This window comes from Terrapene carolina, unplaced genomic scaffold (assembly GCF_002925995.2).
Source record: "Terrapene carolina triunguis isolate 2854851 unplaced genomic scaffold, T_m_triunguis-2.0 Scaffold132, whole genome shotgun sequence".
NCBI lineage: Eukaryota > Metazoa > Chordata > Testudines > Emydidae > Terrapene > Terrapene triunguis.
Window position 1 is genome coordinate 15,137,346 of NW_020664483.1, and position 12,716 is coordinate 15,150,061.

Here is a 12,716-nt window from a genome sequence, read left to right on the forward strand (position 1 = left end):
AACAGGTGCCCAAGAGGAAAAAATCCCCATTGACCTCACTGGATGCAGATTTAGGCCAATGCTGAATACAATAAAAAATCCCACGCTAACTGGAGGAATTGACATCGTGTGTTCACCTGGCTTAAAAAAAAAAAAAAATTTCTTCCTTTATCCTCTCCCCTCCCACGATCAGTTTTCTCTTTTGTGTCACCCGTATTAGTAACAACGCTGTCCCTATCTCATTTCCAGATCTGCAAATAATGTAAGCAGCAGCATTTTGATACGATGTATTTATATTTACATGGACTACGCTGATCATACATATTAGAAACAATAAAAAAAGTTAACTAAAATGTACATCATACACTTGTATATATATTTTTTACACAGAGGTAAAAAGGCTTATAAAAAAATCAATACAACAGGGTTTTAACTTTTAGTATACAGATACATTATGGATGTAGGCTTCAGGCACTTTCATTTGTTAATGTGAGCAATAGCTTGAAAAAAACCTCTTCACAACCGAAAAAAATTTTGGTTAATGTTTTGTTACCACAGATACAAAAATAAAATCTGGAGAATGTCTCTCAAATGATTGATGTCAGTATTGCAAAGCTGACTGGGAAAACACTACACACTGTTCAGCTGCAGTGTGGAGACCAATGAGAAATATTTACAAATAACGCCTCCATTTTCTACCATTGTGCCCTTACACCATTGCCTTCACAATCCAAAGAAAATGTGTAGCAAGATCTACAAGTATTACAAAAACCAAGAGGGGTTGGGAAGAGGGATTTTTAAAAAGGCGACATACATAAAGGCTTGGAGTATGTCTGATTTAGTTAAATAAATAGGGGCACTTAATAGAGACTTGACAAAAAACTGTAAGATCTCTTCGTAGTGTTGTGCTTTGTAGAGGCAAGACCTTACAGATGTTTGTTTACATGAAACAACTTGCAAAAAAAAGATTGTTCCATCACATCTTTTTGAGGCTGGCTTGATGTTTACTAGACACCATTGAGAGATTTGTCATTTGCGATCAGGCACGAAAAATTTGTATTTCACTCAGTGAACCCAGACACATTACACCAAGAGCAAAAAAATCGATCCCTTTCTATTATCATTCAATTTTTTTGAACCTAAACCCAGCAACTGCTGCAAATTAAGTTTACCAAACTCTACAGTCTATAAGCACGTTGCATAATTAACGGATGGTTTACAAAAAGCTGTGATTAACTCTCAGGGGAACTGTTGGAACATTCCAACTCGAAAGAATGGCAAGCATTTCTTAAATCTATTTGGCAAAAATAAAAAGTTCCTTTCCTTTAAGACTGATGTCAATGTGCAATAAGAGGGAGGGAAGGGGCATGCACCCACTGGCAATTTACTGCAGAACAAAATTATGGCAGGAACAGCAGTGCCAGCTTTGACAAGCCAATCCCTAGCTGCCTCAAAATATTCAGATTGTACTATGCTAGTTATAGCTAACTGATCTAAATCTTTTTTTTTTTTTTTTAATAAAAATTATTTGGCTATTCCTTGTAATATAATAGAAAAATACTCTTTTCCCAGCTAATTACAAGCCTTGTACACAAGACATGACAGTAACATTTTTTTTTTTAAAGTATTCTCATCTTGCTGTATGCATAACACAACCCTCTGGATCCACTTTCAATATCTGGGTGGTGAGCTGGGAGGAGAAGGGTGTAGGAGACACTTAGGCCCCAATCCCACAAACACTTACTCATATGATGAACTTTACACATGTGAGTAAGTGCTTCTAAAGTCAATGGGACCACTCACATGTATAAAAGTAGCACATGCATAAGCATTTGCAGGGTCAGGTCCTTAGTCAGGAAACGGGAGTGATAATTACATGTAGGCTTTTTATTTTAAATACATATTCTGAGTTACTCTAACATCTGGATTTCATTGTGAATGTAAAATTCTCATGCACATGTATTTATTCTATAGAGCAAAATTGAATTTAAAATTATTATTTTTCTGCATAATCCACCACTTGCTCAATGTTTCTCAAAATCACAATGGATTATGCTACTACTTTTGTGGTTGCACTGGCTATCTTGTTAATAATTCTTTGCATAACAACGAGAAGAATTTTTATTCAGCTGAAATATTAGTGTTTTATTCTCAAATAAAGACATAGCAGGGTAATGAAAAGTTCCTTTCCGTTATGTAGAATTCCAAAACTAACGTTTTATTTGCAAAATTATTTAAGAAAAAAGCCTAAATTTAAATTTCCCTTTCAAGTATTGGTCTGAAATAAATGCAGTTTGGAGGACTATCAGATTCTCAAAAGTTAACTGAAATTAAGGCTCATTTCCCATATTCACTTAATATTTGAAATTTAACATCAGAGAAATAATTTAAGATGTTTGCCAAAAGAAATGATTATGGACTCTAAAGAGAAACTGCAGCTTACATGAATATTTTGGCTTTAAAAAACAAACAGTGACAGCAATACTGTGTTGTGGTACAAGTTTGTTACTAGAACACCTTCTATACATACAATAACTGATCGCAGGTTAAAATACTTTCTGGGTGGGATTTCATTCCATTACACTACATTTCTCAAAGTGCCAATGCTTGCTAGGTGTAGATGGTACTGCTCAAGGCAAGCTACGGCATGACAGATCCACATTAGAGATGTTCTAAAATCCACCACCATCCACAGTTCATATCTCAGAGTCCTTTTAACTGAAAAAATATAAACATGTACACGACATTCTGTTCGATTACAGATTAATACAAAAGTCTATGCTGTAGGTTAGTTTGTTAGAACACTTGAAGAGCAAATCGATACAGAGTGGCCCCTGGAAAACCAAACATAAATGATCCAAGTGGTTTCTGGACTCTGTTGGGCACACAGGCTGCATCAAAATATAAAGGATCTGAATGCTCCAAACCAACGTGCTCCTTAACTACAGGGAAAGCATAACACAATTTAAACTTGTGTGTAGTCATCCAGCTGCTTTGTGTTTCCCACCACAGCACCTGCACATAACCCCACAGTGGTAACAAGCCCGAAGGGGCAAGTAACAGCACATACATGGGGCAAAGAAGGACAAGGCGATAAGGGCCATCCACCGGAGGCAAAACTTTTCATCACTGGTGTCACATGAACAAGGGTCTGTATAGTCTCCTTCTGGATCAGACATACAGTGATAGAGCATACTGTCCGCACACCACATACAGCTGACTCGATGGATGCAACTTCTGACGCGGTCTGGTGCGTCCTGACACTGACCCCGCCTGTTTTCCTCATGATTGAATATGTCCCTGCAATACACGCACCGCGATCTCTCGCCATCTTCCTTCCGTCTTGGTTTGAACTTGACAGGCTGAGTCTTTATCACAGCACCCTTTATATCTTCACCCAGGTCAAAGTCTGAGCTGTCTACGTAAGGATAATTGTAATCATGTTTTGAGGCATCACTTTTGGCAAAACGTACGTACGAGTCCACATCATCGGTGTCGATGTACTTCCCTTGCGACCGGGGCTGGCGGTAGTCCTCATAACCGGTCATCCAAATCTTTTCCCGAGGGTTAATGCGCACTATCTCCTCATCATCATCTGGAAAGCTGACGTGTCGATAGGACCTTTGTATTGACTGCTGGAGAAAAGGCAAACAGTTTATTTTTCTATCAATGACTGGCAGAGGCTTTTGACATTTTTGATCAAGTGCTACTAAGCATCATTAGTGCATTTGGGAAAGAAATTTTAATCAGTGTTTTCTGAGTTTTTTTTTTTTTTAATTTCGCTTGATCATGCACATTATTAAAACGATAAAATTAACTTAATTTTCTTTTCTTTTTTGTATGCTACTAAGCTTTGATTAACAAAATAGATAAACCACTTTCACTTTATACTGTGCCTCACTTTCTGCATTAGCATGGTGGTAACAACCTTTTATGTGCTGTGACTCTACGTTGCAACAGAAAATAGCTTCAGAACCTGCATCCCATCTAGTCATAAGGAAAGGCATGTTGCTCACTATGCTCCCTGTCCCCTCCCCCCAACATATTTGTAACCACCACAGGAACAGAGCCCCAGGTTAAAAATCCACATGCCAGCTCAATGCTGTAGTTGTCTGTTGCAGCCAGCACAGGTGAATGTTCAAATTCCAATTTAAAAAAAAACAAACCCCAACCTCCTTTTCCACTGAAAACTTTTAAAAACAAAATTCATAAGTCTCTTAATATTAGATTATTTAAGAACTTGATGCTTGAACTTTCTCACAGTATCCCTTTAAGTAAGCGGCAATTAATAAGAAGCTCACTTGTTCTAGTTGGTAGTGGTCAGAGCTATACTGGTCGTGAACGTGACCGTGAGTGCAAATTCTGCGATGTTCGCAGGATGTGGGAGACGCTAGTATCCGCAGAGGCTGTTCCCTTTTTTGAGAAGAATTAGAAGAGCTGTCGGTAGCATTCTATTTTAAAATAGAAGGAAAAGATAATTAATTCATACATCCATATATTACTGCATATAGTTTGAGACACATGCTGCCACTCAGACATCTGCAATATTGGCAACACACAAAAGCAAACACCATTATACGTGTAACCTGCCCCTACATTCTAGGAAAAAGCAGATGGATCTATATGTAGGTCATAGAACTTGCTACCACAGACAGAAAATATAGTATGCCATAGCCTATGAGTGCTTGGTGAGAGAACACAATTTCTATTTGCCTGGCATGTTATTTGTTGTGATGTACATTAGAAAGCAGGATGTTCGTGCTATAACTCCTTCTGGATGGCTAAAATCAGCTGATTGCATCATTTAAAGGAATTTAAATAGGATGCATTCAGACAATGTTAGGTGCAACTAACTGATTTATGCACACAGACTAGATAGTCAGGCTGCAGAAGATTTAGTAATGGTCTTTTGCAGGTTTAAAAAAAAGTCAAGTGGAACTTTCTTTGCAGTTCTCTAAGAATTTGTCTAACTCTAATGGGTCACAAACTACTTACATAAAATGATCAAGTTTTTAAAGCTATTTTTTTAAAGTTCTCACCAATCTCAAAATTCAATGGATATTCTTTAATTTTCAAAAGATACGTCCAGTGTCCTTCTAGCCCAGATCTTGCCTAGAGTCCTGAAGTTTTTTGGGTCTGATACTACTGCATGACTATGTTGCAATGAGTATCTCAACAAATGGGTGATAGATCTTGATGGCAGTACATGATGTATCACAAGACCTGCAGATTCATATTAAGATTATTTCTCCTGCAAGAGAAATTCCAAGGGGTCTTAATCAGCATCTCTATTTGATCATAGATTTGAGGATATAACAAACAACTTTATTTGCAATCTTGATTGAGAATTCTGAATCTGATATGAAAACAATATGCCCACCATATCGATTCAGACCATCCACTGAACCTGTTTCAGAAACTGGTCCAACTTTCCACCTGTACCATATATAATCCAGAGAGTGATTTATTTAACAAGTTCTACAAGTTCTCTCCCACTTGCATGAAATCCTTCATTGTATCAGCACTGAAACTGGCAGAAGTGCCAGTACACCTGTTCGCACCCCTGCCAAGAAGCATCGGGAGAGTGGAAGGAACGGATGGCAAGAGAAGTCACAAACATTGCCTAGATACCAATGAGAAACACTGTACTGTTGCATAAGCCTGGAGTTGTATCGATGCAGGTGTCTTGAAGTGTCAGAGAAAAATCCCTGCAGGATAACAATCCACGGCCAACAAGAGTATGAAGTTGTTAATTAGTATACAGCCCATCACTATTTTTTTGCCTCCCATAATGCCATGGCATATGATTTTAAAAAGCATTATGCTGCAACTGGTGTATGAGCTGGGATTTCTGTTGCCTGTGCGCTAGCAGTCTTCCCTCTCACTTCAGTCACTGCATGCCATCAGTACGCTTCTTGGGGATGGGTTTAGAGACACGTGTGCCTCTGGGGCCATTTCACCGAAGCTGGCGGAAAAGTGTGTTACACCATTCCAAACCATCGCTAGAGAGGTCAGTGGGAGGAACAATATTCTTCCTCAGAGCCATCTAGAACCAGTTCAGTTCCATTAGTTCATGAAGGTAGACCGTCAAACCTGAAATGGAAGGAGGCAACACTCTGTCCACATGGGTATCCATTTCAGTACTCCCCCACCTCCACTCATCTCAAACACTAGGACTGCTGAAGCAGTTGAACTGCTAACCTCATGGCACAGTCCCATGACACTCATTGGTGACCAAGAAATCTCAGGCTGTTTCAGGCTTGTTATCCACATGGGACGCTGAAGTCCCCAAGCACTATTATTAAATACTGGGGTAAGTGAAAATGTGAGTTACACTAATTTATAGAAGGAGTGTGTGTGTATAATGGGTCAGATATGGTAGCTGGGGAAAAAAAATACAAATTATCCAGTTTGTATGTGAAAAGATCTCTATTATAACTCTCCAGTAGGTTTACTTAAAAAAAAAAAAAAATGCTTAACTTACATTTCCTTCTCAGAATTTGAGACATTCCTTTTTAAAATGACTCAGTCATTTAAAATTTTAAAAGCCTAGTCAATATATGTCATTAGTAAAGAGTAGTGTGTTAATCATTTACTACAGTTCATTTCCCACTAAATGTCTTTGTTGCTCAAGAATGGCTAATCAGGTGTCTGAGTAATATCCTGAGATAAGTGCCCATCATGAACAAGACGTGAAAAGACTACTCCCTTACGGCAACAAAACTGGACTGGTCACCTTGCCTTTGCTGGCTTTTCAGAATAGTTTCGCCATTTGTGAGGCAATATACAGGATGAATATATAAAGAAATTTGAAGATTCATGCTGAAAATATGAAGCAATGCAATAGGAGGCAGTGTCAGAAGTCAGCTGCTCAAGGGAAATAATGAAAGCCTTATCACTTGGGATTTTTAAAAGCAGACTGAATAGGGCACTAAAAAAGTGTACTGTCAAAAATGATTCTTGAATGGTGCAATAAGCCTTTCTAGATTTTATGATTCCATAAAATAAAAGTAATCATGCTTTTAAAGTTAGTCAGGAGATACAAGAATAACAGCCTAAACATAATCTGAATCTATATTACATTAGCTTGGTCTTTTTTTTTTTTTTTTTTTTAGCAATAAAACATCACTAGCTGACCAATTCTGTGTGTTGCTTCACACTGCTTTGCTCACTTCCCTGTACTATGCAGTCCCAGCTACTGAATCACCCATGTTTGGTTGGGAATGTGGGTGGAGACAGAACTATTCTCTCACATCCCCTTCTCTCTGCCCATCTCATTCTTGTCGCTGAAGTGTCCCAGAGCCCCACCACCCACCACAATTCTCAGACAGCAGGAAGATGCATTGAGACACTCCAACATCTTTCCCCCAGCCTCCCTTTTCAAGTTGGGAAGAATGAGCAAAACTAAGCATTCCTTTTCATAAACAAGTTATTCCTCTTCCCACCAACTTCCAAGTATCCACAGGGATGGGGGAACTTCTCCTCTCACCAGCAGCAGTGGTGTTTAGGGGAAGAACCACTCTCTGAGGCGTGTGTGCGTGTGTGTGTGTGTGTGTGTGTGTGTGTGTGTGTGTGTGTGTGTGTGTGTGTGTGTGTGTGTGTGTGTGTGTGTGTGTGTGTGTGTGAGAGAGAGAGAGAGACTCTGACTGAGAGACAAAGACAGGGCTAAGGAAAAGGAGTCTTCTCTCCCCCCCCCGCCCACTCTTTGGTCAAGGTAGTTGTAGTTTTGCATGTGTTTGAACTTGTATTGACGCAGGTGCCTTAAAGTGTCAGGAAAGACGGTCACTGCAGGATAACACACAAAAAGACAGGTGCACAGCAGGGTGAATAAGGATGACTGCATGGCTAACATCCTCTCGAGAGAGTAATTTTGAGGCCTGTGGAGAGCTGGAGAGCCAACTGGTCTTCATTCCCAAACAGGAGCAATAGTGGGTGATCAATCATTAGGACAATGTACCCTGCTCTCCAAGGGAGAGGCTGTTTAAGCAGTAAGGCTGACCAGGAGGGGGACAAAGACCTAACGGGTCAGGAGATGCCAAGCTCTCTTGATTGACAGCTTCCTCCAACCACCTACACATCTGTGAGGATCTCCTATGTGGAATCTTTGTGTATTTACTATAGTCAGATGCACTAATTTGAGGGGAGTAGCACAAGCTATTTCTTCTTATAGGACTCTCTTTATCCAGCTGGATCATTGGGGGGAAAAAATTGAAATGGCAACACCATGAAAGAAAAATCACAATACCTGGGCACATAAAATAAACGATTGAACAACTACTGGGTTAAGTTTGTGTCTGCAGTTTCTCTGCAGACAATCCCTCTGGTTTACACTATTTTAATATTTTAGTTTGTGCACGATTTCAATGGCACAATCGGGGTGCAACCATTTTCCCAATGAAATCACGAGATGTCATTCTCCCAAGATTCCTTCAGTTAAATCTTATAAGAGCAAGTCCCCAATTTTGGACGGAGCTCTCAAGAAAAGACAAGTGCCTTTGCACTTTTGATTTTGGTGGAAGTGAGGGGAGAAGAAAATATTTGCTTCTTGTATCACAACACACCAGTTCCTCCCTCGTCAATGAGATTTTACAGAAATAACCTCCCCCCCCACCAAGAAATATTTTGCAGGATCAGATTTTCAAGTCACATCTAACATTGTATTTTTTGTGCTTGTAAAAAGTCCAGGTGGAAAATCCCTTGAGAATTTGGGCTGTAAGGTGAGAGATTGCAATAAAATAAATAAATTAAAAATTGTAAAATGATTTCAGGCAACAACACAGGCATTTGTGAACACAGGCAAATTTTTAGTGACAAAAAAAATAAAATAAAACTAGTCAAAGAACATTTTTTTGCCAAGAACTTGTAAGGTAAGTGGTTATTGTATAATCCTGAAAGTGATGCTGCATAAGGACAGATTTAAGAAAAATGTTGTACATTTAAAACATATAACTACACAACTGCAGTAATATACAGAAACCTGAAGCAAATGTGGAGGAAAGATTATCTTTCCATGGAGTTCAGAGAAGATTTGAGTGTACACAGATAACGGTGGTTACAGTAAGCATGAGTTAGGATTTTGTAACACAGGAATAGGACTACAATTTCTTAAATGATTGGACAGTTTCCTAGTCACTATTTATACAAATAGCAAAATATAAGTTTTGCAAGAATACCTTTTTGACTGTTGGAGTGGTAACATATAGTGGCAAAATTACTCCCATGACTGTGCTGTGTTAAATCAGCATAATTTAATGCAAAGTTTACATGGATTCTGTGCACAAAATCTTCTGATTAAACTGCATCTTAGTCTGATTCTGACATTATCAAGTTCTCTCTTATGTTGTACAAGGCTTGATTAAGGCTCCCTCACACTACCAGCGTGGTAGAAGGGGGCTTAGTATATATGAGAATCCAGCACATGAGCAGTTTAATTAGAATGGTACATGGTGTCAAATATGCATAGGGTAAAAGCTCTGAGCTTTTTTCTGTGTTCTTTAAATACTCTTGACTAATTGTCAGTGATCCAAGGCGTCAGACATGTCTCTTAAAAGCAAAGGACAGAAAAAGCAATTTTAACAAACAAATTTTAAAGAGAGAAATTTGTGGGTTAAAGCCACCATTCTAATACTATCTATAATCCTCTTTTATGTTGTACGTTCTCATATCCTGGACACATTTGGTAAGGAAAGGTCTCAGTTTCTAACTTTCAAGAAGTTGATATAAAAGGAGTAGTGAAAAAAGTTATATGGGATGTTGTTCAGAGGTATGCTGACAGCAGTGGCTAAAGCTATCGCATGTTACCGTGATGAGTGTGGTACGACAACCTAGACATAAAAGAATGTTCTTTCAACCTACAAGTTCTGTTTATGAGACTCCGGAGATTCTCTCGTTATTTGGGCATCTCCTGTTTCCTTCTCTTTGTGCCTTGCCTCTGCCTTAATAGATTTCTCAATAGTGAGATTAACTAGATAATTTCACTGGGAACCTGGACATTGTCATGTACCTTAAAAATCACACCCTTTCCCTCTTCAAAATCTTTGGTGGTTGTTTAACTTAATCCTCTGTGCAAAGATGGAGAGCCTGCCCTTGTGAGGAGAGGGTACTTACTGCATGGTAACAAGCTTTGTAGTGTTGCCACACTGCATCGTTAGTATATTAGTAAGTGCACAAGCAAGTGCTTTCAGTAGTTAATTTTTTCAGGCCTCGAAAGAGCATTCTGGTGATAGCTTATGACAGTCTGTAGAATCAAGTGTCGAGTCTGCACATTCTCATTTACAGAGATTTGCTGATGGTAGGCCAGGCCTATTCAGGTGACTAAACACCCAGTGTTACTTACAGGCTTATCTTTCAGAAATCTGTATAAACACTACCAAGGCAAGAGGAACTAATTGGGAAAAGAGCACTAGTGGGAGTGTACACACGCACAGAGAATGAGTAACTTTGTTCTGTGTCCGTCTGCTGGTAGGAGCATATAACACAAGAGATAATTCTACAAAACTGGCTATTTGGTGGCAACTGTCATTCCAAGAAAAACTAGAATTAAAAAACCTCAACAAAACTAAGTTAGCTGAGCTAAAAAATTGAGCATCCACCCCCACGTTAAAGCGTTTGCTCTTCATAACTTTAAAAAAACAACCATGCATTCAGCTGCATACAGTTCAGCAGACTGAACTGATATTTTAAGTCAATAAGGGGGTCATTTATTTAATTATAACTATCCACATTATTTTAGCTGGAATCCATCACCAAAATAGAACTCAACAGCTGATGCAAACTTTTAAAATACTCTCACTGCATGCCTTGCAAATATGTCAAGCTTTGTTTAAAAAGGCAGTAGTATTTATTTATTACTAACTTATCTTTTTGCAGAAATAAGCAGAAGAGGATGAAGTAACTGCCTACTTATAATTACTTCTGATTTGATTTTCATGAAACATCTACAAGATGCTGGGAAATCAGGCCCTTGATAAATCTCATGAAGCAGGTAGATGAGGGAGGAGGGTTATTAGATGCAGTCATTTACAATGGATTTCTACATTATGCAGAGTTAAATTTTCAGTCCCCCACACTCAAATATCCAATGACACGTATTCTTCCTCTCCCTCTATTAGCAAAACGTCTATAGAAAAAGTTGATTACTGTGAAATATGACAGTAACCCTCTTCCACTTCCTTAGTGAACCACACCAAAAGAAGAAGAGGATCGAATGGAAGTGTTTGCCACTAAAAGAAGTCGCTCTAGGTTTTTAATTTTTTTTTGTTTGGTTGCTGACATCAAAACACATTCATTGTTTAGTTTTAGTAAAATGTTGCAAAGAGATTTTTGTTCTCCTTTGAGAACTTTCTGCAACATTTAAGAGAATAAAACCAAATTATGGTTGGTTTAACAACTCTCATGTGCACATTTCCAAGTAGCCTAAAGTCTCTACAGGTTTTCTTCAAGTTACAAGAGACAATGGGAATCAAACCAGATTTGTCTGTGTTTAAATAGCATGTGGAAATTATAACCTCTCTCCTGAAGAGTGGTGGTTAGATAGTCATTTGCCCTGTGGTTCTGAATCAACCCTCTTCCTGTCATCACTAAGACAGATGGTCCAAGCTAGCACCAGAGGCAAATTCCCCTCCCCCCACTTTAAATTACAGAGGCCAGGATGCCGTGGCCAGGGACAGCTTCATCCACTAATTCCAGATTCCACTTCCCTCCAGCATTCTCCTCAGGCTTCACTAACATTGTTGTGTTATACATTGAAAGGCAATTCCCTAATCCGTTTTACTGTGGTAACAGGAAGTTGTCAATCATCTCCTTGTCAGGCTGCCAAGGCTGCCTCTCTTTCAAACCATGTTTACATGCTAAGTTTGGCCTGCTCAGTGTGTCACCTTCAAGAGCAGAAGGCAGAACTGAATGACGAGCAAGAAACAGAAATTTCTGACTGCTCCTCTGCACTGATTGCTAGCTCTCTTAATTCTAACATATGTGCCCCAGAGCCAAGGAAACTAATGACGTCTGTTTTAACATATCAGAAAAATAGATCACCATTTACAAATCTATTTTCTTATTGAGACCAACTTCCTTAGTTATATGTAATACATAACAGAAGTTTTCAGCCTTTACTACTTAGTGAAATTTTCAAGTCTCTTAAGAACCAAAAGACAAAACAAAATAAAAAATTTGTATGCATTTTACAGTTTAGATGTTAGTGTAAAGAGCTGTGTCCATAGATTAAAAAGGATCCTGACCAGAGGGCAGAATCAGATAAACCCTATCTTACATGTAGAATTATTATCGTTCCTGTTACTGCCAGCAGTTTGGCTATGTTACAGTTACTCTACTCTCAATCACCTAATATATTTATTTCAGGATGCATACCGATCATATATACTCTTCTGGGTAACTTCAGCAGGATTTACGGAGAGGCAAAAGGCTATAACTGCTGACCCACGGTCCACACAAGATTACAGAACCAAGAGGACATCTAGTCCATCCCTGACTGATGTTGGTCTAACCTGTTCTTAAAAACCTCCAGTGATGGAGCTTCCACAGACTCCCTAGGTAACCTATTCTAGTGATTTAATTATATACAAAGTATCTTATAAATAAAGTTCTCTCTTCCCCCACATCCTCCCCCATACCCTCCCACCCAAACAAAACAAAGCAATGGGATTTATTACTTTAACCAGCTGTGACCCACATACATTTTAGCAACAACACACCAAGGGCTTGTCTAAACTAGGATAAAA

The 12,716-nt window shown here is 38.8% G+C and overlaps 1 protein-coding gene across 2 annotated transcripts in view; it reads right to left on the bottom strand.

Moving 5' to 3' along the window:
• Positions 1–271: 271 nt before the first annotated feature.
• The window catches only part of SPRED2 (sprouty related EVH1 domain containing 2), an 86,693-nt gene continuing 74,248 nt past the window's right edge, over positions 272–12,716 (bottom strand). The window contains exons 5-6 of one of the 2 annotated variants that reach the window (XM_026653188.2): positions 4,281–4,430; positions 272–3,611 (exon numbers count right to left, since the gene is read on the bottom strand). In XM_026653188.2, the coding sequence (XP_026508973.1) occupies positions 2,961–3,611; positions 4,281–4,430 (801 nt within the window). In that variant the 3' untranslated portion in view covers positions 272–2,960. Of the gene's footprint in view, positions 3,615–4,280; positions 4,431–12,716 lie in introns of both variants that reach the window. The other variant, XM_026653187.2, reaches the window with a different exon arrangement.